The 25,775-nt window shown below is 38.9% G+C and overlaps 1 protein-coding gene across 1 annotated transcript in view; it reads right to left on the reverse strand.

Moving 5' to 3' along the window:
* The window catches only part of zgc:154142 (uncharacterized protein LOC555481 homolog), a 74,290-nt gene that overhangs the window by 1,738 nt on the left and 46,777 nt on the right, over positions 1 to 25,775 (reverse strand). Inside the window, exons 12-24 of the mRNA XM_036574993.1 lie at positions 22,103 to 22,212; positions 21,132 to 21,232; positions 19,639 to 19,916; positions 16,624 to 16,787; positions 15,475 to 15,658; positions 13,938 to 14,156; positions 11,137 to 11,277; positions 9,249 to 9,473; positions 8,684 to 8,863; positions 7,567 to 7,679; positions 7,384 to 7,478; positions 5,102 to 5,379; positions 4,322 to 4,482 (exon numbers count right to left, since the gene is read on the reverse strand). Of these exons, the coding sequence (XP_036430886.1) occupies positions 4,322 to 4,482; positions 5,102 to 5,379; positions 7,384 to 7,478; positions 7,567 to 7,679; positions 8,684 to 8,863; positions 9,249 to 9,473; positions 11,137 to 11,277; positions 13,938 to 14,156; positions 15,475 to 15,658; positions 16,624 to 16,787; positions 19,639 to 19,916; positions 21,132 to 21,232; positions 22,103 to 22,212 (2,249 nt within the window). The remainder of the gene's footprint in view (positions 1 to 4,321; positions 4,483 to 5,101; positions 5,380 to 7,383; positions 7,479 to 7,566; positions 7,680 to 8,683; positions 8,864 to 9,248; positions 9,474 to 11,136; positions 11,278 to 13,937; positions 14,157 to 15,474; positions 15,659 to 16,623; positions 16,788 to 19,638; positions 19,917 to 21,131; positions 21,233 to 22,102; positions 22,213 to 25,775) is intronic.

Raw genomic sequence — 25,775 nt, forward strand, 5'->3', positions numbered from 1 at the left:
CCAAAAAGAGGATTGGTAACCCCAGTGACACATATAGATAGATGAAAAAGTGGACGTTTCTGTAGAATGACCCTCAGTCATTAATCTTAAGACTACAGTAACTACTAAACATTACTATGAAACTAATATGCAAATTATGTGGATCTTTCTACCAAATTGTTTCAGAACTAAAAACAGATCAGACTTAGACTTTAGACTAAACCTCTTTTGCTTCGAAAGTCGTTCTACCTTAATTATGTATATTTTCTTAAAATAAATGATTGAACCTTCCATTTTGCTACTACCAAATCAAGCATAACACTACTGAAACTTTAGCTTTTAACTTTTCGTTGGTGACAATTTTAGCTAATTTTGAGCATAATTTGAAAACACTAGCCAGTACATGACAAGCAAACACAGCTTTAAACAGTTTTGTGCACATAAAATCATAATATTTTATTCAAACACAAAAATTGACTTAATTGTGTTTTAGTAGTGACAGTTCTTAATGTTACACACTGATTTTTAGGCTTTGGGACACATGAACTTCAACATAATGGGTTCTGACTGCTCACCATGTGAAAATGAGGGACAGCGATGCAGTTTCACTTCCTGCTCTGAAATTCAGAGGCGTGGCTAAAATAAGGCTCCGCCTATGGACTAAAACTCTTTGTTTGTTTCAGTAGCGATATGAAAACGGACAGCATTTTCTGAATAAATTTAAAAGAAATCAAAATATTGAGAAAATGTATGAAATGAAGAAACATTGAGAAAAAATAGAAGTATTATTTTCACAAGTTGAAATTTTGGGGTTAGGGTTTGGACAGATACCTCATAATAAAAAGTACTCAATAGATGATGATTTTGTATATATTTAGCTTATTACTATTAACTTATCTCTATTATTGCCTTGAGTTTAAATAGATCATAACATAATAATTGTAATTAAGGTCTGAAAACGTAATTGTCCGTGGGCCGCAGTTTAAACTAATTTGGTAGAATGGTCCAAATATGAAAGTGAAAAACTGAATAATGGGCCCACATACAGGCCTGTGCAGTATAAGGGGGATACAGATATTTTGGGAAATCATCTTCCATCGAGGAAAAAACGATCTTGTCCTAAATGCCACGTGGTAGTCCAATAAACAGAGAGGATTTGCATGTACTGATTCTAAAGGAGCTACGAGTCTGTCACGTTCTGACAAAAGAATCTTCTGGAGTCCCATCACTGACAAATAGAACAAAAGGCCCCAATTTGGACACGATGTATCAGACAGGGGGCCGCAGTCATTCAGGGTCTGTGACTACAAACAAGTCTCATTCAGGACTTTATGTAACACAGCTCGATTATGAAGAACGGTGGCAGCTTATGCAACTGTGCAGAGCCCCGTGAGACTGAGTGGGGCTGACACTCGTTTTCATCTGCAGTTATTCCTCAACGTCAAGTCTGATATCACTGCTGTCACAACGAAACCTTCCCTCACCGTTTCTGACAGTTTCAGCTTTTTTTGCATATATTGAAAGATGACTGAATTGGAACAGCTCTAAACAGTGTGCTGTGCTGTCACAGTTCAGCTGAAGCAGAGGACATTTTTCTCCTCAAAAGTTTCTGGTATAGAAATAACAGTTTCTAAAGCGAAAATAATCATATGCAAATAAATTATTGATGGCATTAATAATAACAGTTTTTCCAATGTTGCACTTATGAGTTGAAAACCATATTAAATAGAGAAAATAATGTCACCTTTTACTCTCATGGCTTTACTTTCATGGCTCTTTTACTGCCCTGTTGCAGCTCCAACAGCAGAATCAGATTTTTAGGTAAAAATACAATAATCCACCTTTGCAGTAAAATAAAACCCTGCTGAGCGTTCTAGCACCCGTGCTTTAACACAGTTTTAACAATAAATGGTCTTAAATGCTGGAGTTAATGTATAACTGCTTATTCACCCTTTAACCCTGAAGGCTGGTGCACAGACTGCTGGTCACATAGCGACACAGACAGCAATCTTGCCAAGATTTAAGGCCAACATCAATAATTTGGAAACAAAGGGACATATTTTCATTAATAAGCACTCAGCTGGCTTCCTGATATGTTTAATCTGCAACGAGAAACTGTCGAACACAAAAAAGTCAGGAAGAAGAAACAAAGAAGCTGGTGAATGACAAGCTGACTTCAGCCTTGTAAAAAGTTGAACATTATAAGACATTTTACAAGACACTGTTCTACTTTTGTGGAAAAGTTTCCTGCTGGAGATGTGAGAAAAAGTGGCTATAGCTGAGCTAAAGCTTAAAGCAGAGCAAAGTAAGTCTGAGTTTTCGTTGATATTATATTTTTAGCCTATACTAGGACATCAGCACATACTGAGACATATTTACAGCCAAAATGGTGAAACGTTACTTCAATAAAATGGACATGAAATGCTGTGGCTCTCAAGGTGGTTAGATTTTTGTTAAAACATGACAAAATGGCTCTTCTTAACATGTGGGTTGCCGACCTCAGACCTACAACAAATGCCAAGCTGGATGACTAACAGGTAATATTCATTTTATTCATTGACCAAACCCAAGTGAATCTTTTCAATGCAGGACTTCAAATGGCATTGAGTAGCACATTTTCACTACAACATAAAACCAATAATTGCTTGATAGTCATCTTGATAAGAATCCATGTCTTGCTTAAAGGGGAATTCCACCCTTTTTGTCTAAATTTCTGCATAATTAAATGGTTCGGATGAAGTCCTGCAGAGTGGTTTGATGTGAAATGCTCGATTGTAGAGAAACTTACAAGGCAGAATTGTTCAAAGTGGTGGTGATAGGAACCAGATGTCCAGAGCATTTGCCTCTTGAAGTTACCTCACAGAAAGGTTTTACATAAAATGGCTATACGCTGCCTGATGCCAATTCGCTTTGAGGTAAGGTTTTGGTCATTTAGAGTGTTGTAAGGCCAAATAGTTCCCAAATAAAAACAATATTTTGGTTGGTTCAATAGTCATTTTGGATAATAAATAAAATGGCTATGTTTGTGTTGTAGTCATTGAGACCCCTGGTTCCTGTTAGCACCACTGTAAGGAAATCTGAGTCAGTAAGCTTCTCTACAATGAACCATTTCACATCAAACCTGACTTGTTTACATCTCACCAATGGAATTATGGAATTATTATGGAAACAATGGAATTACCAAATGACACAACACTATTCCAGCCAATCAGCAACAGGGGACGAGTAACTCACAGAACCTATAGCTCAGTATTCTTTTGTCCCTTATGCTAATGTTTGTGATAGCTAATCACAACTGGTTAGCTTCACAGCAGCAACTGTAGCTACAGTTTGCTAACCTAGCTAACGTTAGTTACATTGCTTGCTGTGTCATTGTTCACTGTAATGTTATATAATCGTATTGTTTGCGAAGGGTTTTATGGCACAAAGACCTAAAAAAGGAGAGAGTTGGGCCCAATCCCATTTCACCCCTTGCCCCTACCACTTAGCCCTCCATTTTGCACCTTGTCTAGGGTTAGGATGTCTTGCTTTTTGTTGAGATAGAGGGGTAGGGTGAAGTGTTAAGGCCACATCACCCTTCAAACGGCGGCAGTATTGACGCCTGAAGCGCCAGAATGTTACTGCTGCTCCATTTAAGATGGAACAGGAAAATTTGAAAGAGAAGCTGGCGTTTAAGCTTTATATCACCAAAGAATTAGGGGTGGGTGATAATGAATCTTTTTTTACACCCCCCCTCTTTGAAGGCATATGATGCCCTAAATTTACCTTAAGCCCAGCAGTGAGGAGCTGAACTTTACCCTCCTCTGCTATCACTGCAGACTGGCAGGGCCTACAGAGCACTGCTAATAGCCTGTTAATGAAGTAATGCCCTTTTTATTTGAGGGTCCCATTTCTTAGGGGAAGATTTCAACCACTACCTGTTGTGACCCAGTTCCGAGGGGGAAGGTGACATTCGAAAACAAGGGGTAGGGGTAAAAATAAGAAACGGGATTGGGTCTTGGTTTCCTAATTAAACAAGTTTGCTAGCCCAGTGTTTGCCTAGGCAATGCACGTCCATACATTTAGGGGGCGGAGCTTCTGAAGGAGCACTGAAGGGAGGGGTCTATTTGTTTTGCTGTTGAGTTCAAATATGAATGATTGAGTGATTGTAAATACTAAAGCGATTCAGTTAAATCTACTTATCTCTTAAAATGTTACGTAAATCCATTCATTTCTTTGGCCTGTAGCTTTGAGTTTATGGAAAACAGTATTTAAATCCACTAATTAATAACATTAAAAGAGGTCAGATGTCAATTATACTGAAACAGTACACATGCATATTCATCTCGGTTTCTTCCCATACCTGGCAGGAAGACTTCAGCTCATCAGGTTGCTCATAGCCGGCGCAGATCATGGAGGGCCGGATGCCATCCCACCAGTAGCTGGGTTTGCTGCATGTTTCATAGGGCACAATGGGCAGAGGAGCCTGGTTCAAACTCTTTGATGCCACAGGCTTCAGGCTGCCTGTAAAATAAATACCAAAATCAGCTTGATTAAAAGCTGCTATATGTAATAACAAATGTAATAATATACATTTTACTCATTCATTGCTAAGCACATTTTATTCAGAGAAAAGACTATCAAACAGAAGCTTGCATGCTAGTATATAATGCAATGATGAAGCCAGGTGGCATTTAATGGCTTACAAGCTGTGTGTGAATTCAGCTCGGAACAACAGATGCAGTCTCACATCATTACTCACCATCAAACTGTCAGAGTAACTGAAAACTAGAGGCATACAAATGGAGCAGATTGCTGCATTGGCCATTAGATCATGATGAATGATTATATGAATTTTGTATTTGCCTTTGTAGTATAGGAAGTTGGAGCTTACTGCACACCATTGTATTATAGGGCAAATTGTTTGCAAATGAATACTTCAACTAAAAATGCTAGTGTTACTTAAAATTAATGAAAGCCAGAAGCTTAGCATGATGCAAATGAAAACATAACATGCTCCTTTTTTCATATATTGTTAGTCACATTAGCGTTTTGCGGAGAATAATTCCTTTCATAATATGCTACTTTGAATGTGCTGTGTTGACAGTTTCTCGCAGTGTCATTTCTGAGGACCTTCTCTGACCTTTCTCGTCTCCCCAGCCAGTGACGTAGCATATGTGGCCAGCGGGCATGAGCGCCTCAGGTTTGGGCAGACACACAGGGCTGATCTCTGGAGTATTGGTAATGGGTTTGGCCAGTCGCACCAGGGCAATGTCGTTGATGGTATCGTTTTCAGGGTAGATGAAGCCCTCATGGGAGATGATGGCAGCGACAGAAACACACGTCTCAGGGGGACCGTCCAGACTGGAGTTAAGATGGTGCTTCCCCAAACACATCTGCCATACGTCAGGAGTTAGGAGGCTGAAGAAGACAGAAGGAGAGAAATGTTGATGAACAACTGGATCAATGAATGCATGGAAAGATAGATAATAGATAAAGACATACTCAAATATGACATATTGACATATATGTCCAAAAGTTCATAGACACCTGCTCATCCAACGTTCTTCTGAATCAGGGGTATAAAGAGGGAGTTTGTACCCCCTTTGCTGCAGTAACAACTTATGCTCATCGAGGAAAGCTTAATTATAAATGTTGGAACATTGCTGTGAGCATTTGATTGCATTCAGCCACAAGAGTGTTAGTGAGGTGAATTACTGATGATGGATGATAAGTTCTTGAAGCGCCATTGCATTGTCCCAAATGTATTGGATGGTGTTCCATCACTGCATAGAGCAGTGCTGGGGGACTTCATACCACTCTAGCTGATGCTTGCCGTTAAGTATTGTGACCTTAAAATTGTGTGGCTTTCAGAACGTCCCTTTATATTGGCAATGGGATGTTCTGTCTGAGCATCTGGATACATTTGGACAGAGGTGGGAAGAAATCACTAAGTTGCTAGTAACAAGCAAGTCTCAAGTCTTCTCGCTCTAGTCTCGAGTCAAGTCCCAAGTCAAGATAGTTGAGTCTCGATTCAAGTCCCGAGTCAGTACAGGCAAGTGTCAAGTCCCTAGTCAATAGTCCTAATCTTTGAGTCCTAAACAAGTCAGTCTGCATTCTTCAGCTAATTTAAGGCCACAACGCTGAATAATGGTAACAGTACTATAGCCTTGTAATGACAGCATGTTAGCAGTGTATGGCTGTATATTAATTGTTTATTATTATATTTTATATATTTTTTTTACCCTTCCAACTAAAATACAAAGTCCATAGAACACAAATAACCATGACAGGCATGCTGGTATACACAAAGAGTAGAGAATTTTAAAAATACTACTGTACATAATTAACTAAAAAAACTTTATATTTTAATATCATTTTTAATGTTTTTTTTGGGAACCTTGGGTGCAGGATTAAAATAAAAACTAGGTTAGCCAACTAAAAACAATCACTAGTTTGAATTGAATTTAGATGACAGAGCTGAACAAATTTTACAGAAAAGACAGCAAAATGATGGTTAATGTACAAAGCTGAAGTTGACTTTTTTTGCCAGCAGCATCTTATTTGGATTTTCTGTTCCACCTTAAATGAAGCAGTTACGTTCCGGCGCCTAAGTGCTACACCATTTAAGGTGGAACGACCAATTCCGAAAAGAAGCTGGCGAATAAAAAGGCAACTTCAGCCTCGTGGTGAATGTTGCACTTCTTTTACCTGCAGAAGCTGTTAAAATTGGTCGACTAGAGAGAGCTGTGTGTCTTTTGTTTCGCTACCATGAGGGAAATGGTCAGCTCGCCTGGTAAGTTTCTCCAGTAAGAGTTTAAGTGCTGAACTGGGCTTATCGATGCTATTGATGCTTCCCTTTTTGCCAGCTTATGGTGGCGAACTTGAGCTCTAATGCTTCTCTTGTCTTCCAAAATAAAATAAGCAGAGCAAAAGCTCATTAACAGACATTTGACGTTGCTGTTCATTCAATTTATGGCAGGAAACGGATTCATTCAGTTCATCTGAGTCCCATCTGCAGTCAGACTCTCCACGTTTCTTCCACTTTAAGTCTCAAATCTTTCCGAGTCATGACACTCAAGTCCGAGTCAGAGTCCAAGTCAGTGGTGTTCAAGTCAAAGTTGAGTCGCACGTCTTTCTTGATTTTATTAAGACAAGTCTAAAGTCATCAAATTCGTGACTTGAGTTGGACTCGAGTCCAAGTTATGTGACTCGAGTCTACACCTCTTCTTTTGGACATAGCGTAAATATTGTTGTTGTGAGAAAACTTCATATCTCTGAAATGGAACTTTATAGAAGGAGGAATTAAACTTAATTTAACATGATTTTGGACCTTTTCTGTTGGTCCATTCATCATGAAATGTACACACAATGTAAAGGGTTGCTGGCATTTTCAGTGGTGTAAGTAGTGTGTGTGTTCCTTACTCAATAAAGCAGTGGGCAGCAGTGAGGATCCACTGTTCATGAATCAGTGATCCTCCACATTCGTGCTGGAAGGGTGTGGATGGAGATGACTGAGCCTGGTGAAGTCACACAAACATACATTATTAGTATTGATAAAAGCTGATTAATCAAGTGTAAACCCATTTGAGAATATTTTGTTCTCACCTGCATGGACACCTGCCATGGCCAGGAGTGAGGCTTAGCCTCCACTCCATTCACCACCCTGGCCACATGAGTGATGGGACTGATGGCTGGAGTTCCACATTCTGCTGGCCAGTCTAAGAGGAAGACATGGTCAACATCAAACACAATAGTTCAAGTACAAGTATGAACACTGCTGATCATTTTTGCTATGCCACTGCATGTGAAAACATGTAATGTTCTGGAGTGTAGTTGAAACAAGCACTTCATTCCCTGATGGGTCACATACACTGTACAAAAAATACTCTGCAAATTTAAAGTAGCTTATTGGTAGCAGAGATTACTGTAGATTACTGTAGTCAACAATATCATCTTTTATGAATATTATATATGCACACATATATTAGGAAAAGAAAGAGTTAAAACAGCAGTTTAAAAAAAATAAAATAAAAAGTGCACGTTAAATTGTGTCTTAAATACGTTTGAGTGAAAACAAAACTAAAAAAAAAATCAGTTATTCTTTCTAAAGTATTTACTAAAGGATACACTTAAAAACTGCAATATACAGAATAAAAACATGTTACCTGCACATCTTATAACCTCCAAAGGTCAGTGCTTAAGCTAGAGCTGTACAGTATTAAACTCTATGTGGGAAAGTGAATGTACACCACTGTTAGCTTGGCACCCATATGACATTAACCTTATAAACCCTTAATATGTGATCCTTAAAATGAAGTGTTATCAAAAAGGGATATAAAGTGAAAAAATAGATTTTAGACTGCAATTTCTGAACCAATTAAATTTGTGAGGTCTGTCGCAATTGGCTTGCTCATGGGGGCTCGGACCCGGATTTTTCTGTAAAGCTGCTTTGTGACAACACCTGTTGTAAAAAGCACTATATAAATAAACTTTGACTTGACTTTCAACTTGTATTATAGCAAAATGCCTGAGAATATACGACTATATCTTTTGAAAACTATGCTTATTTCAATTATTAACTGTAAGTTACTGCCCTGTAATTGCAATTTACTGCAATTATATCATTATTTAGCATGTGATTTTTACCTCTGTCAGAAACAAATGAATGAAAAAGTGTCTGAGTTACATAGTTAGAGAGTAACAGTTATATAAGGATGCTTACTGATGACCACATCGTCCCATGGGTTGGGGGCCAGAGGGGGCAGAGTTGGAAAGACGTTGGGATCAGTGGTCCAGTAACCACGGAAACCCTTTTCCTGCACTTCCTTGTTGGTGCGGAAGCGGATGGTGGCTCTGTCTCCGGTGACAGTCAGCTTGGGTGGCAAAAAGCCGCAGAACTGACCTGAGCAAACAGAAACACAAGTGTCAGCTTTTGACCATCTGACCAGCGGGACCCTTATGACTGAAGGGGTTTATATATACATTTTCATATATAAAACATCTGTTCAGTATTAATCTCATAGACAGACCTGTGGTTCAGTAACTTGATCTGGTCTGAATTCTTCTATTTGAGAAGATTTTTTTCTTTCATTAAAGATTAAACACTAAACACTAATCTACATTTAACTACCCTAATTAACACTTAATGCTAATCTACACTTAACTACACTAATTAACATTAAACACTAATCTATTCCGCTAATTCCTGCTTACTTTGTCTAAATACTCAGTTCATCCATCAAGATATCTGCTAATGTCTCTCATTGGTATAATGTGTCTATTCCAACCTTGACTTTGCCCAGCAGCATCAAAGACCTCCACAAAGTCCACACATTTGCCAAGGACGTTGACCGCCTGCAGCTCAAAGTGAGTGAAGACGATGTGGAGGCTCTCGGCTGAGGGGCTAGAGATGGTCCAGGTGCAGGCCGCTTGGTCAGGGTAGTTATTGGGCCAGTTGGGTGACTGGAGCTCTCCCTGCTGACCAACAAATTCTCCACCACACCCAACCAGATCTGTGAATAAAGACAGAAGTAATGAAGGTGACAAAAGGATAAATACGAGTGTTAATCTAAGACCTCACACAAATCCCTGATTCCAGAATTCTTTATGAAATTATTCAATTCATCATGAAATCTCAAATTTCCCCCATTTCGATTTCTTTTTGATTATTTTGGCATAATATAGTTTATAGTTTATAGTTATTTAAACAAATAAACGTACACAAATGTGACTCAGATGTCCTAGTGGAACATAGAAAAACAATACATCGAGCCTTTTTATGTTTGGAAGTAGCTCACAAATTTTATTTTGGAGAAAAAATGAGCTCATACTTTAGTGAATGTTATTCTAACATTATCAGTGCACTTGAATTGCCACCACTGATGGACTGATTCAATCCCTGCTTTACTAAAGCTACTCCTTACTTACATATGGCAGAAATGTCACAGTCATTATTTGGTGTCTTGAATGTAGCTAAGAGTTTATGCCCAAAATCAAACAGTTCCCAAAACAACCTGAGAGTGCTCAGTGAAATAAAACAAAGATTTTGCAACACCGCATGGTTTCCATGGTTTCCAAAGTAAAAAATATTAAAATTTTAATTCATTCATAAAAATTAATAATAAATAATAATAACTGCTTGTGATCTTAAAATAATCACATACTTTCTTGGCAAGCAATTACACATTTTTGGAGTTTGCCATTATTTTGACTGACCAAGCCATCATTAATCACAAGTTATTATTTTAACTTAATGAGTCAAAGTTTGAGCCTGAAACAAATAATTAAAAACTATTTTCTTCCTGTTTTTCTTCCGATGTGTTAATTACGAAGTTGCGCCTGTGTTCATTTAGAAGATAATCTGATGACTGGGGTGACACCAGCTTAAAGTGTTGGTGGATTGTCAGTAATCAGTGCCTCTCTTAGTAAATCTGCCCACAGTCTTTAATTTCGTAAGACTTTTTTCATGCTTTTACCTCCTACGGAAAAGAGTTTGTGCCAAAAATACTGCTTGTTGGAAAGCAAGATACCTGTGCGTTGACTATGTTTCAATGCGGATTGTATTCAAATCAGGTCCAAATTCATCATTTTGTATTTTTAAATGCAAATCCTTATGTACTGTTTATCAGTGAAGAGGTCAAGTGAAATGAAAACAATGTAACAGAAGTTTGACTTTTCATTTTGGCATATATTCCTCATGTCATTACATTCAACATAAAAAAAATTCAATGTACAAACGCTGTCACCGGGGCAGTACGTCTTCAGTACCTTTAGTTAGGAAGCGTTGTGCCATATTCCACTACAGTTATACTCTTTAAGTTGCATTGACTCAGTACAGCCTGTCGTGACTCCAGAATCTGTATTATTTATACTTTACCAAGTTTACCAAGGATAGAAAGACACACCTTTCCTCTGTGCTCCTCAAGTCATTACAATCTCCGGGAAAGTGAATGTAGTGCACCTTCAAAACTCATTTAAGGTACACAGTTTGACCTTATGGTCCATATTGTATTTTTGAAGTTACATTTCCATTGTTTGCACCCTGGGGACAAAACCCTTTTTTCTGACAGTGTATGGAAAAGTAATGTCATGTGTACATCGCATTTCATGTTTTTCCACTACAGTGATGTAGTGTATTGTGTGTTTATGTGTGTTTAGAGTGAGACGGTGACTCACTACTGATGTCTGCTGGGTCCACGGCTCTCCATGTGGCTTTGAAGCCTGTGTCCACCACCTTGTCATTGGAGGAGAAATGGACAGTCAGTGCGGTGCCAGCAGCAACCAGGTCTGCTGGAGGGGATGTGCTGCAGTGGGTGCCTGAGGGAGAAATCACATTTCATTTATACATTACACACATCCATTTACCGATCAGGCATAACATTATGACCACCTCCTTGTTTCTACGCTCATTGTCCATTTTATCAGCTCCACTTACTGTATAGGTGCACTTTGTAGTTCTACAGTTACAGACTGTAGTCCATCTATTTCTCTGCATACTTTATTAGCCCCCTTTTACCCTGTTCTTCAGTGTTCAGGACCCCCATGGACCCTCACAGAGCAGGTACTATTTGGGTGGTGGATCATTCTCAGCACTGCAGTAACACTGACATGGTGGTGGTGTGTTAGTGTGTGTTGTGCTGGTACAAGTGGAACAGACACAGCAGTGCTGCTGGAGTTTTTAAACACCTTTTTAAACAAGAGCTGGATTTTAGCTCAGTAATCAGATGGATGATTCTCAGTGCATGTAAACTCTTTTGATTTCTTTTGGATTTCTCTGTCTGCGCATGTGCGAAAACAGATGGCGGTACCAGGTGCAAGATGGCAGTGAAACACTTTTGGAGCAATGCTGAAACCAACTACACGCTTGATGAAATGAAGGATTTAAATTTTCTTCATCTTCTAGATGATGTATATTCATACTTTCAGGTAAAGTGATGCGAAGTTTTAAAAAAAAGCAGCGGCATAGAGTTTATTGGTCTGTTGCAAAGCAGAAATCCGACTACTGCCTGACTGATGTAGACCCCGAGTTTTCTCATTATCTGATTTCTTAAGTGCATGTTAATGTGTTGATCGGATTACTGACATAGTCTGATTTTCTGCAGTTATCGGATTATTAAATACATGTAAACACACTCAGTGTTGTACATGAAAAATGTTTCACTTGACCATGAAAAATGACATATATTTTCTGTGTTTTCACTCTTATTTTGTTTTTTGTTTTGTTTTTGTTTAAATAAGACATGTCAATCAATATTGCTGAATTAGTCCTTACATTAAATAAAATATAAAAGAAAAATGTTTTACAGCTTAATTTAAAAAAAATCTAGGGAAGGAGGATACCCTGAAACATGTTTACTGGCTTCTATCTGTAGCTGTGGCAATGTTGGCTTCAAAATCAAAGTGGGCCCAAATTATAGGCACACTTCCTCTCAGGTGTTAACTTTTCATGGCGTTTTGTTTCTGTTCCACTTTGTTCTCTTTGCCCATTTTTAAAAATTGTTGTCCTTTTCAAATAGGCCCCCTACTGATTATAGCTAACTGAAGTCAAATCATGCTCTGTAAAAGGCTTTTTATGCTCTGTAAAAGGCTTAAAGGACAGAGAGAGACTACAGCTGAAAGATAAACAATTCACAATTTTCATATCAGTGAGAAACAGGCAAATGCACAGACAGACCCCGCAGGGGTTTGGGACGCTGCCTTTTGCACTCAGATTGTACCAGTGCCTATTGTATGGCATATATTATATAGCTAGTGGGGCGGCTTGGGTTCCACAAGCTTTATTGCTTTGGTGCACTTCTGCCTGCATTCTTCTCAGCCAGCTCTGACCTGTCATACATGCATCACCAGAGCATTGGAACCCCCATCTATAAACTCCCAATAATGTCTCTTTAAGCATCACATTCCATATAGGGCTTATTTTAAACAACAACCAAACATAATGTCAGCAGAGAGCGGGCGCTAATAACTTACTATACCAAGTTATTTGTTAACAGTTATAACTCAAGCAGCGCCAGCTCTGCCTACATAGTGACAGCAGTTGTTTAGTGCTCTGTGTCCACCAGGGGGCCCCCTAACAGCTTCTCGGTTTTTACTGTACCATTTTGTTGTCTAAGGTAGGCAAGTAGAAGGAAAAACCAACCAGTTAGTCATGTCTTAAAAGACTGTACATGTAAAAGAAAGAGAGAAAATGAGGAGAAAGAGCTAAAGACATTATTTGTGTGGTGTTAATATTATGCAGTTTGTTTTGTAGTGGATCTGGGGTCAGGCTTTCTGACCGAGTTTCAACATGCCGCATGACAGCGGTTAACAACTTTCTCTGTTAATCCAGGTTTAGATACTCAGGCTGTGATTAATTCTCGTGCGCATGCTAATGAAAATGTTCTGTTTATGACAAACAGCCAATCACGTGAAACATGAGGAGGAGTCGCCAAAGAGGAAAAAAGAAAAGAAACTACAAAAATATGTAAAAAGTAAAGCATTTATAATGGTAAAAAAGCAAAGCTGTCACCACTTCCACCAGGGTTAGACTGAACTAAGCTTAAAGTTAGCTGGGTAAGCAAGAAAATACTGCGTTATGAGACAGAACCCAGGCCTCAGCATCCAATCATCAGCAATGCACAAATTAGCCACTTATAAATGTATAATGCTTGTGGTAGCCATTGTTAGTATCTCCAGTAGTTAGACAGTGTAGTGATTAATGCCATAGTCCTGTATGGTGGGCACTAGGGTTCAATTTGCCCAAGCAAAAATGCTAACATTTTGGGCTGCTAAGGAAAGACTCCTTACACTACGTTCATTTTCCTTCGAAAAAATAATTCTTCAGTCATATGCTGTAAATCAAATTCAGTTTCATTCATGTTGCCATCTTTTCCTGTGAGACCCCCCCCACCTTCCCCTCTAAAATGTCTATGCCGGGGCCTGGTGAAGAGTATGATTATCTAGACCTGAGTGGTGACACTTCAGTTCAGCTGGCCTACCCAGAGATCCAAGGCTGTCGGAGATGGAGACGCTGTCACTGAGACACAGCTGGCTTTCCTCCAGAGAAAATGTGTCGAAGTGCAGGTGCACGCGCTTTCCTGCAGGTACGATGATGTTCCACTGGCAGCGGGCGCCGTTCTCATAGCCCTGAGGGTGATTCATAGACGACAAAACACCTTCAGTACCAGTCTGCTCCTTCAGCCCACCACAGCCCGAACCTGGAAAACAGTGAGAGAGAGTGAGAGAAAGAGAGGAGTGACTATTTATAATGTAATCCTATTTTTGTTTAATAAATGGAATAAATAGAATTGGCGACACTAAAAACAATGGGGTAAATAGAAAGTAGAAGAAGCAGTAGAATAACAGAATATTAATATGGCACAAAATGTACTTGATTCAAATGTGTACAACACTTCCCCATGAATAAAATATATTACATTAACTCAATTTAGGACTTAGACAAAAAAAAAAAAGACTGTGGTGATGTGGTAGCATCTCCAAAATAGTAACATTACAGAAGGCAAAATGTTCTTTACTTTTGATGTAAGTTAATGTAGAGATATTTTATTAAATTCATTGCTTTTTTCATGGTAATATATTTTAATTTCTATGTTTTATGTGGAGCATTCCTTCGAATTAGTTCAAACATCAAAAAACAAAATGTTTACAACGATGTTAGATATTTACAAGGATTATGTTATGATGTATTCAAACCCAAGGCATTAATTGAGATAGAAGTAAGCTAAAAATATACAAAATCATCATTTATAATTTTTATAATTAAAATGTTTTTTTTGGGACTATTCGGAGTTGGCCTTCCGCCCAATGGCAGCTGGGATAGGCTCCAGCACCCCACCGCGACCCAGAAGGATAAGCGGTTTAGATGATGTATGTGTGTATGTGTGTATGTATGTATGTATTCGGAGTTGGTTTTCAAAATCCTAATCCTTAAATTTCAACCTAATTTCAAGATCTTTTTGAACTTTATTCAAAAAATATTGCGCCATGTTTTCATGTCACCACCGAAACACGGAGATTTTTAGTGTATAGACATAAGCGGAGGCTTATTTTAGCCACACCCCTGCATTTTAGAGACTGTATCCCTGTTCCTCAGGGCTGCATGGTGAGCAGTTTGATCCCATTGTTTTGCACATGCATCTCAAGTCTGAAAATCAGCGTGTAACTGTCCCTACCGAAACACATATTTTCTGCACTTTTTTGATTTTTAATGAAAAACACTAGGATTGTTTGTGTGTCTTGGTTAGTGTTTTTGAATTACTTCCGAAATTAGCTAAAATTGTCACAACCAAAACAGTCAGCACCGAAACATTTGGTACAGTTTCGGCAGTGTTATAACTGTTTTGGTAGAGACAAAATGGAATGGTCAGTCATTAGTTCGAATAAAATAAACATAATTAAGGTATAGGGTCACTCAAAGCAAGAGGCTTTTAGTCTTTTGTTTAGGTTTAAGTCCAAGTTCTTTTAACTGACCAGTTCAGTAGAATGACCTATGTACTTTCATTGGTGTTAACATACTGATGCCTTCATAGATGTCCTTGCGCATGATATTCTCTATCCAGGGCAGGTAGGCAGATGTGCGGGTGAACACACTGGGCTTCTTGTTCATGATACAGCCGATGGGCCCAAAGCTTGTAATGCCGTGCACCTCCCAGGGATCCGAGGGGCCGTCCTGACACACGAGGGGCCCACCTGAGTCCCCCTGTCCCACAAAGAAAATGAGCAAACGGAGCATAATCACCTACAGTGTTCACCTGGCCTCTAGAGTACAATCTGTAGCTACACTAGTCCTCAGTGTGCTCTGTAGGTGTTAATTAAAACAAGAATGCACACATATGATGGTCTTATTAGCATAACATTATCACTGGGGAAAGCCTGAAGGGATGCTTTTTGCTGTTGGTGTTCTCTAAAAACAGATGTGCTGTGTCCTTAACTAGACATCTGTTACTTTTAATGCAAAATATATTTAAAAAGATAACAATATGGCACAAAAATGTGTTAAACCAGATAACAAAAATGTCTGTTAAGACATTTTAGAGAGTGTAGGCAAGTTGGAAAATAGAAAAGAGACATTTTCAGTACTACATTTTTAAGCATATAGGGTTTGTAACATATCTTTTGCTGCATGAATTATAAAATACACATAAAAATATTTTAAATGTTTTTTTCTTATTAAAAATGGCACAATTAATAGAAATATTTGGGTGGTACATTGCATTTTGTTGCTATATGGCAACAGCATCTAACAATGGACCTGTCACATGTGATGCATAAAATGTGAGTAAACCAAACCAGTCCATATGACTCAGTCCATATGACTCATTTAGACAACTTAGACAAATTTGCATAAATATTTTAAAAATACAGAAGGGAGAATGAAAATAATTATATTGATAAAAAACATCAACTTGACATATATTCATGTACCACCATTGTATGCACTGCAGATCGCAGTTCCATTGTCGCACACTCTTGCCATATGGCAACAATTATTTTTTATTATTTTATATGAAAGCTATAAAATCTAAACTGGAAAAAGTGTAGCCTTATATTTCAGTCAGGCAGAAAGTGAATTAAAAAATGGGAGTTTACATTGCAACCATGTAAAAAAGTCACTGTTGCCATATGGCAACGGCATGCAGTAAAGAGTTAAGCTGTCATACACACCTGACACACAGACTTGAGCTCATCAGGTAAATTGTATCCAGCACAGATCATAGAGGATTTGACCTGGAACCACCAGTAGTCCATGCGCTTGCAGGTGTCATAAGGTACGACAGGAAGAGCCACCTGGTTTAGAGTCTCAGACGCTTTTGGAGCTAAGAAGTTCCCTGATGAGAAAATATCCAGTTTTAGGAGACACTTTTGCACTCATACAGTATTACATTTAATTACATTTAAGCTTTATTTAGAAGGTCAGTTAGTATCCTGAAGCACTTTTAAGCAGTTATTTTTTAGAGTAGTTTCTATATTATCTTTGGATTGTCTTTGTCTGCGTTTGTATTTTGTCTTTGGTATGCTTTATGTTTGTTCTAATATTGGTTATATTGGTTATAGGTGTAATATGGCCTATATTTTTTGGCTGTTAGCTCATAACATTAGACCTTAGGGACAACAATTGAAAAGTAGACTGTTATAGTTGTGAAAAATTTGGGCACCCCTGGTCAGATGACATGGTTTGTTGATTTTTACACACATTTTAACACATTTAGCACATTTTAATGCACAATAACAGTTTATTTACTGAATTTAGCATATTGAAAAAAAGACATTTGGCTTGTACAAAAGTTGTGGCAAAATAAGTTTTTTTATGATAAAAAGTACATTTAATTCACAGAAAAATTGTGTGTTTAATGTAGAGGATGTGTTACATTATTTTCACTCAGAAAATCAAGAAATCATGTCATTTGACCAGGGGTGTTCAAACTTTTGCATACAACTGTATCTAAAATAGCACATTTATCTTTGGGTTAACTTATATGTATTTTTCCTGATATAAATGAATAATAAATATAAATAATTAAATATCAGGTGAATAGCAATCAATACTACTACCTTTTTGCTTATGGTATACAGCATTAGTTGGAAATGAACCAGTTAGCTATCAATGGTACTTTTGTCTTTGGGTTAAAGAATGTGCATTAAATTAATGAACAAACAAACATACAAACAAACAAACAAACAAACAAATAAATAAATAAATAAATAAAAGCTGCATAGCATACCACTACTAGCAGCTGCTTTAACATCCATTACCCAACAGATGGCACTGTAACTCTTTAAGGAGAAGAGCAAATTAAGGGAAAAATGCTCTGCTCTCTTGCCCAATTCGATTGGCCACTGATGAATAGCCTGCAGAGATATATAAATGTCAATTTTATTCAAATCTGTGCTGATGCAGGGAGACCCAGCTGGGACTGAAGCCTCATTTGCAGCGAGGTGGTCATAACACTGGGTTACCATTAGCATAGTGCTTAAACTTAAATTTAGCATTTTCTCATGCCTGTTAAAGAGCTGATTAGTTTTATTTGGTGGGGTAGAGCCAGGGGTGCTTTAACCTGCTCAGGGGCCCTTGGGCTACATGTGGTCCTAGGCCCTATAGGCATAGTTACACACAGCGTCCAAACACTCAAACCCTTGTTTTTAATGAATGTGCACACACCGCCACCGACCTCCAGTACTACCATTCATCATCTTTCCATTACTGCACGAACCTAAATGAAGCTAAAGTTAGCATCTTATCCACCAGGATCTTATCCCAGGTCTCTGTTGCACCTCAAAAGGTGCCACAGTTGCGTTCTGACACCTGCAACTGCTTCACCACTTAAGGTGGAATGGAAAATCTGAAGAATAAGCTGGCGAACAGAAAGCCAGTTTCAGCCTCACCAAACTTAAACCTAGAACCAAACCACTAAAAGCCAATCGGTCAAGGTTTGAAATTTGTACTAAACTTTAGATGAACTTCAACTTGAGCTTAAATGTGCAAGCTGCTCTCTGTTCAATCTGTTGTGCAATGATTCTCCAGTGGTGCATGGGAGCCTACAGTTTACTCTGTAAAACCACTAACATCACCAAAACACCCGAGGGCTACAACAAGCTGTAGTCTATTGTCTGATTCAGTGGTGCAGGAAGAAGTAAACGTATGGACCCAAAGAAGATGACGTGAGATAAAATCAGACACATTAGATGAGCAAAGATGAACAACAGCAACACAAAAAACTTAAAATAAGTTAATAATTTAATAAACCTTATCATCATAGGTAAAGTATACTGTACGGCGGGCATGAAAAATGTTAGTGGTCCATTCTTGTCCTACCTTTGATGCGCTGAAGTAATGTTAGATGTTTGCACTGACATTTTCACCAACCCCATTTCAGCCACTGTACTAAAAGAGCATTGCAAATACCACAATAACAGAAAACCGACGATGATAGTGGTATAAAACGACACAATCTATGGGACGTAATCTCTTGTTTAACTGTCCACAGTTACATCTTTTAACCGAAGCTGGAGCTTCCAATTCGAATACTGGCATGCTGATAACGAACTTAGCTTGAGGCGTTGGTGGATGGCAATGGTTGCTGTGCAATGATTGGCAGACTTAAAAAAGGTTCAATTTGGTGGAGAGGGTAATTATTTGATTAGCTCTAATAAAGTGACAGCACTCAGAGAAAATGAATCAAATTTCATTATCAGAGGCTCTGAGTTACTCAGGGCCCCTGGGCTTCAGTCCACATAACCCCTGTGTATTAAATCACCCTTGGTTAGAGCACACCAAATCATGCAGCATAGGGCTACTCCAAAGCCAAAGTTAGGAGTGCATTGACATAGCATAGATCTGATCATATTCACTCTCCAGAAATAGTAAACTACAGTATGTAGTGTGTTAGTGCTGTTTGAATTCTCAGTGATAAATATTTTGGCCATTTCATGGTCGTTTCCTAGTCAGGTCACTACAGAGCAAACACTAGTGGTAAACAGAGAATGAGTTGAGCCATTTAATGGCCAGGGCCAACAGGCAGCCCCAAAGTTTTATTACGCACTTCTATAACGTAAGAATAGCTCAGCCTGTTTGCACTGAAGTCCCTGTAGCTACTGAATAATAAGCCTTAGTATGTAATAATCCTGGAATTTTAAGGGGTAACGAGTGAACCACAGAGAATACAGCACTGTCATCTACACCTGTCTCGTCTCCCCAGCCTGTAGCATAGCATGTTTTTCCTCCTGGAAGCACCTCCTCGATGGGCGGCAGGCAGGCAAAGTGGACGTGGTCAGACAGGGTCACCTCTCCATCCAGGCGCACCAGGGCGATGTCAAACTCCACGGTGGGACTGGTGGGGTAGTTAAAGCCCTCATGGCGGTAAATGCCCTGAACACCAAAGCACTGCTGTCCAGGCTCTGACAGGGTCAGGTTGTGTTTGCCTAGACACATCTGCCATCTCTGCAGTTGATCTGCGTACCTGAGGAAAGGTGTGGCACACAATCAACACACGACAAATGAACACACAAATGAACACAAACACACACATACACAACAAATATATGGGTCATTCTAGAGAAGTGATTCAAAACACTCCTCTCCCTAACAAACATATCTTTAAAAGTGCTTATTCAAAATTAATTCAAAAAGATTTACATACATCATGTTTAAAGGGGACCTATTTGCTCATTTTGCTCAGAATGTATTTCTGGAATCTAGAATAGATTTACAAGCTTCAATGATCCCAAAACATTATTTTTCACAGACTGTACATCTTTATTCACTCTCTGTCTAAAACGCTCTGTTAGAGCTCCTGGGTCTATAAGCCCCTCTCCCGATGAGCCCAGTGTGCTCCTGTTGGTCAGCTTGCTCACTCTGTTCTAATTGGTCAACTGGTACAATACAATGAACAATTGAACAATTTCCAATTATTTAAACAATGAACAATTTAAAATAATTACTTAATTCCTGATTTTTGCAGACAATTTCTGTTCATTTGCTTCAGTTTAACCCCTTAAATGGCTGGTTGGCCCAAAGTTTTATCACACATGTCTATTATCTAAGAATAGCTTTAGCCAGTTTGCTGACCAAGTCCATGTAGCTCCTGAGTAATAAGCCTTAATATATACATAAAAAAAGAGATTTTAAGGAGCTAACATTGGGAAAAAAATAAAATTATAAAAGGTGCCATAACCTTTGCACAGACCACATTTTATGTTTTTTTTTTCCACAATAAATAAATTCAGCTAATAAACAGTAGCTGATAAGTAGAAGTGGGTTCTCTGTAGAAGATGTGTAACTTAACCATGTCATTTCACCAGGGGTGCGCAAACTTTTGCACACAACTGCATATGAGTGCGGTATCTGTGTTTACTTTTATATGTGCCTTTTTTGTGTGATTGTGTGCACATGAACTTGTCTGCATATGCAATTTCAATGCGCATGTGGTATACATGGTCGAATGCAAAAGTTTGGGCACCCTTGATAAAATTAACTGAACAGATGCATTAAAGAACCTGCACACGTTAATAATGATACTGAGGTCTGTTTAAAGCTCACATGAGCTAATAACATGATAAAAGCCATGCAGTCAGTGATAACAGGAGATATGGGATATGCTGTAACATGGATAAGAGATTTAATCAGAAATAATAGCCTATGGAGCAATATAAGTAAAAGAGGACTTTGGCTGTACCTGATGAAGCAATGAGCAGCTGTCATTACCCAGTGCTTATGGATTAGCGTCCCACCACACGTGTGGGCGAACATGGGGGTCGGCTGGGACTCGGGCCAAACCTTAGAACGAACGCACAGTGAAAGAACACACAGATAACACTGCTGAGATATAACCATTGAGGTTACGGTAGCACAGCTCTCCTCATAAACTAATAGCAGCTCGGGGACACTATTAAGAGAGGCTGAATCGACTGAATGATTGGTTACAGTCGTTAAGGTGTTGTCACAGCATTAGTGTTTGTTAATTTATAGTGAAACAGAAGAGGAAAGGACAGGAGAGGTGCTGGGAATGATGCTGGTCATAGAATAATGTATACATTCCTTATGGAATGATGATTTAATAAGTGTAACATGTGCTGCAGAGAATGAGTGATTAGGACTAGGTTAGTATACAGAGACTACGCAGCGACATGCTGTTGGGTAATCATTCATTTTTAACTGTGGCGCTGTGATGTATAATATAGCTACTCTCAGGAGAAAACCTCCTGTCACCCTTTCTGACAGGCTTGAGGTTTTTTTGTTACACACATTTAAAACTGTCTTATTTATGCCGTGTAGGCATTTTTATAGCTCACTCTATAGGGAAAAAAAAGAAAAATCAACTCTCAACAAGCACCACAATGTGTGGAGAATATATCAGTTGCTCCTCTGCTGGGAAACTGCCAACTTGGAAGGATTTCTTAAGACACTGATGATATATTGAAGCTGAGGTGGTGCTAAACTAGCCGCCTAATCATTTTCTAATCGAGGTTTGCTGATCAGTGCGATTTGTCACATACAATTTATTACCAATCACTCCAGCGTATCTAAATAAACGCTCCATCGCTGCTCGATATCACAGTATCTCAGATAAACATTAGCATGAGTGCTGAGATGAGCAGAGGAAGTGTGAGGTGTAACTGGGCAGGAGGTGATGGATTTCGGCCATACCTGCATGGACACTTGCCAGGGCCAGGAGTGAGCTTTGGCAGCCTCGCCATTCACTATGCGAGCGTTGACCATGGGGGGAATCGCAGGCCTTCCGCAAGTCTCTGGCCATTCTGCAGGAGAACAGCAGACACAGAATTAAGGTCAAAGAGCAGATTCATGGGCTGAGCTTCTGCCACAGCTTTACAGAGTATGTTACCTTTAACCCTTTCATGTCCGTGCTGGAATTTTTACGTTTACTACAGTGGTTCTTAGAGTTCCACTGAGCATAAACGAAATCAAAACTGATCAAAGCGTTTGGCTACACTGTCTGATTTCTATTATATTTATTGTACTTGTTTTAGTCTTTGGGCATAAATGAATTGACTATATTTCTTCATATTTAAGCAATAGAACATGAGAGGAAGTGTGTTATCACAAAATAGCATCTCAGCTGTGATTTGGTCGCAGGCACGAGCCGAAGGTTATTCGTGATAACACACGACCTCGAGTGTTCTATTGATTTTATTCAACAGTTAAATAAATAAAGTAAGAAATAAATAAATTGGGCCGTGATTGTGTCATTTAATATGTTTTAATGTTAGCAGTTCCTTCCGCCAAATTATAGTTCATTAACAAGCAGCTTGTTGCTACGTCAGAGTAACGAACTCCGCTCACTCGCTGAACAGTCTGCTGTAAGCCTCGCCTTTTGAGGTACGGACTGAGCCATAAAACTGCCGCAATATCAAGTTTAGCTCAGTGTTGTCAATTTTTGCCAGATCAATATTAATGTTGTTTTGTTCCAGCTAGTCTGTAAAGCGTCTTACAGCCCATTTGGTTTGCCGAATGGTATTCGGTTCATTTCTACTTTCAGGCTGTTTAGGTGTTCTTTTGTCACAGCCGCAGACTGAAAAGCTGCTCAGTGGTGATGACAGTTTGGGAATTTAGTGTAGTCTCATCTTCAGAGTCTCACCAAATTGGCTGTCGGTCAAATGTGATCTTAAAAGTATCCATTTTCTTTTCTGCACAAAGTAAGAAGTAAAAACACTCAAATGGCTTAAGCATCTCCTACAGCTGTCAAAGTTGTTGCTTAGCAACAGTGTCTCAGCGGAGTGATACAGTGTTTGTGAGAAGAACGTGATGTTATGGCAAAATAACAGCACGGTTAGAGCGCTTCTTAACCAATCAGCTTGCATGGCCGTAACTAACTGTTGTATAATTATCTATATAGCATGCAAATGAATGAAACAATGCTACAATTACATTATAAAATAAACACTAACATAGATCTAATAGACTGGGCAGTCATAAGCCTAAAACAAACATGATGACCCCCAAGGAAGAGGTGGTACCAGCAAGCATTCTGGAGTACATGCAGTGCTCTTTGTTGGCTTACAACGCAGCTTGGTGGGAGCGAGAGAGCTGAGCTCCTCTTGCTGAGCATAACAATCTCACATGAATGTCACATACATGGCACATTAACAATTAACTACAACAGCTCACTGGATAGATAGCTAAAAAAAACATACACAGTGTAGACCATAATGATAGCACAGAACAGACAGAGCTGTTTCCAGCACACAACAGGGCCACGCACAGGATTATGGGTATGCAAATGAGCCAGCACAGCACACACAAAACCTCAAGGTTGCCACATATATTTCAACCCAGATTTAAAGCATCAATTAAGCTTGCATTCCTAATATTCTCTAGCGCATTATTCCATAGTTTAAGATCTTCCAGAGCAGGACTCAGGACTTTATCATGGATTAAACTGCAGCATTAATGGTGAATCACTACTGGAAATTCTTTTTAGTCTAAGACATGGCTCAATCCGTGTCTGGAAAACTGGCCCTTTAAGTGTCATTAACAAGACCTTGTAGTCAATACAGATCTCACAGTCCATTTGCACTTGCAGGTCTGTCCAAAAAGAGAGAGTTTATTTCATTTCCAGTCACGATTATTAAGTACTTATTATTTTTTAGTTAATAGGTTATTATTTTTTAGATGTAAGACATTCCACTTGAAAATAAGTGCAAAAACAGAAGTTTCCAAAGGATGAGTAGCTGTCAAGGAGCCATTAATGAGAAAGGAAATAGACAAAAAAGAAGAAATTTTGCAAATCAAGCAAAGAAAAAGCTGGTGGTCTCAGACCAATGAACTGACCACCCCAGAGTCCAGATCTCAACATCATTTGCAAGAAGAAAATGCAACCAACTTCTGAGACTGAACTTCTGAGGTGTGGAAAAAAATACTGCAGATTTCTTTGAAAAGCTCAAATCATGTAATAAAGGCAAAAGGGTGGACACACTAAATACTGACCACTGCTATTATACTTGATTAGGAGAGGAGAACATACAGCTTAGAGATAAGGTTGACTCTGCCCATGCTCTGTTGTTATGTGACTGAACAAGGAAATGAGGTCAGGTCTATTAGATAAAATAATGTAAACCTTAGTAAAACACTGTTTATTGAGTGTCTTCACCAGGACCTACAGCACTAAACACACTCACACTGCAACCTCTCTCTCTCTCTCTCTCTCTCTCTCTCTCTTTCTCTGGACTGCAGGATGCATTCAGTGTGTCCTGCAGTGTTCACCTTCGGAGCACACGCGCGCACGCACACACTCAGATAGCCGCTAAGGCCACCTGAGACCAAGCACAGCACAAGGCCTTCTCACAAGCTCAAAGTCACCATCACAGCAAAACGGCAGCCATATTCCCACAGGCTTCCAAAGAACACTGCACGTCCTCAGCGGAAGAGTCTCACTTCACTGCATCACTGCTGCTGGACACATGCCTTCTGCTCTTATCTGTTTGTTGTTTTGGTTTGTTCTGAGGTCTTGACTGCACATTTTACATTCTTCTAATCAAAATTTCCCTCAAATCAACATGGAAAAGCATCCTATGGTTGGAATACATAAGGAGCCCAGACCTACAGTATATGTTTATGATACTCTACAGTATTTGGACAGTGATGTTTTTCTTGTTTTGGCTTTATATGTCAGTACATTACATTTGATATACCACTATGATGATGAAAGAGCAAAATGTCAGCTGTAATTCCACAGTGTTTACATCTGTATTGGGTGAATCATATAGAAACCACACTCTGGTCACTGTGGTTGTCTGTGGTCCTGCCAGCTTGTTTGCCACTGTTAACCTCACCCGTGTGAACTTTCTTCCTTGTACCACACAGGTGATTTCTACACACCTTATGTTGTCTCTTTATTTATTGTGGTTTTCAGCCTCTTTTTGGTGATGGTCTGCTTTGGTACCATGAACACTTCATTTATTGACAGACAACAGCAATAGACCCCAGACTGAAATGCCAAATCTGGAATAAATGTCAGGTATAGGCGTAATTTATGATGAGGACACAGGGGACCACCACCTTTTTAAACATTCGGTTTTAACCCCACCACTATCAAAGGGTGACTTGCTTTCAGTTTTACAAAGAAATCTGCAGGTATATTTTTCCACATCTACAAAGTTCAGTCTTAGGAGTTGGTTGCACAAAAAAATTGACAATACAGTTGTTGTGTGTGCTGAGATACTCACATATTCTTACTATAACAGGTTATTAAGACAAATATAACAATTAAATATTACTGGTTCTTATGCATTTTTGAGAATGGCCTTAAATAATTGTTAAATAATTTGATGAACTGCTTTATATACTGAGTTTACAAGAGCTG

This window comes from Colossoma macropomum, unplaced genomic scaffold (assembly GCF_904425465.1).
Source record: "Colossoma macropomum unplaced genomic scaffold, Colossoma_macropomum, whole genome shotgun sequence".
Lineage (NCBI taxonomy): Eukaryota > Metazoa > Chordata > Actinopteri > Characiformes > Serrasalmidae > Colossoma > Colossoma macropomum.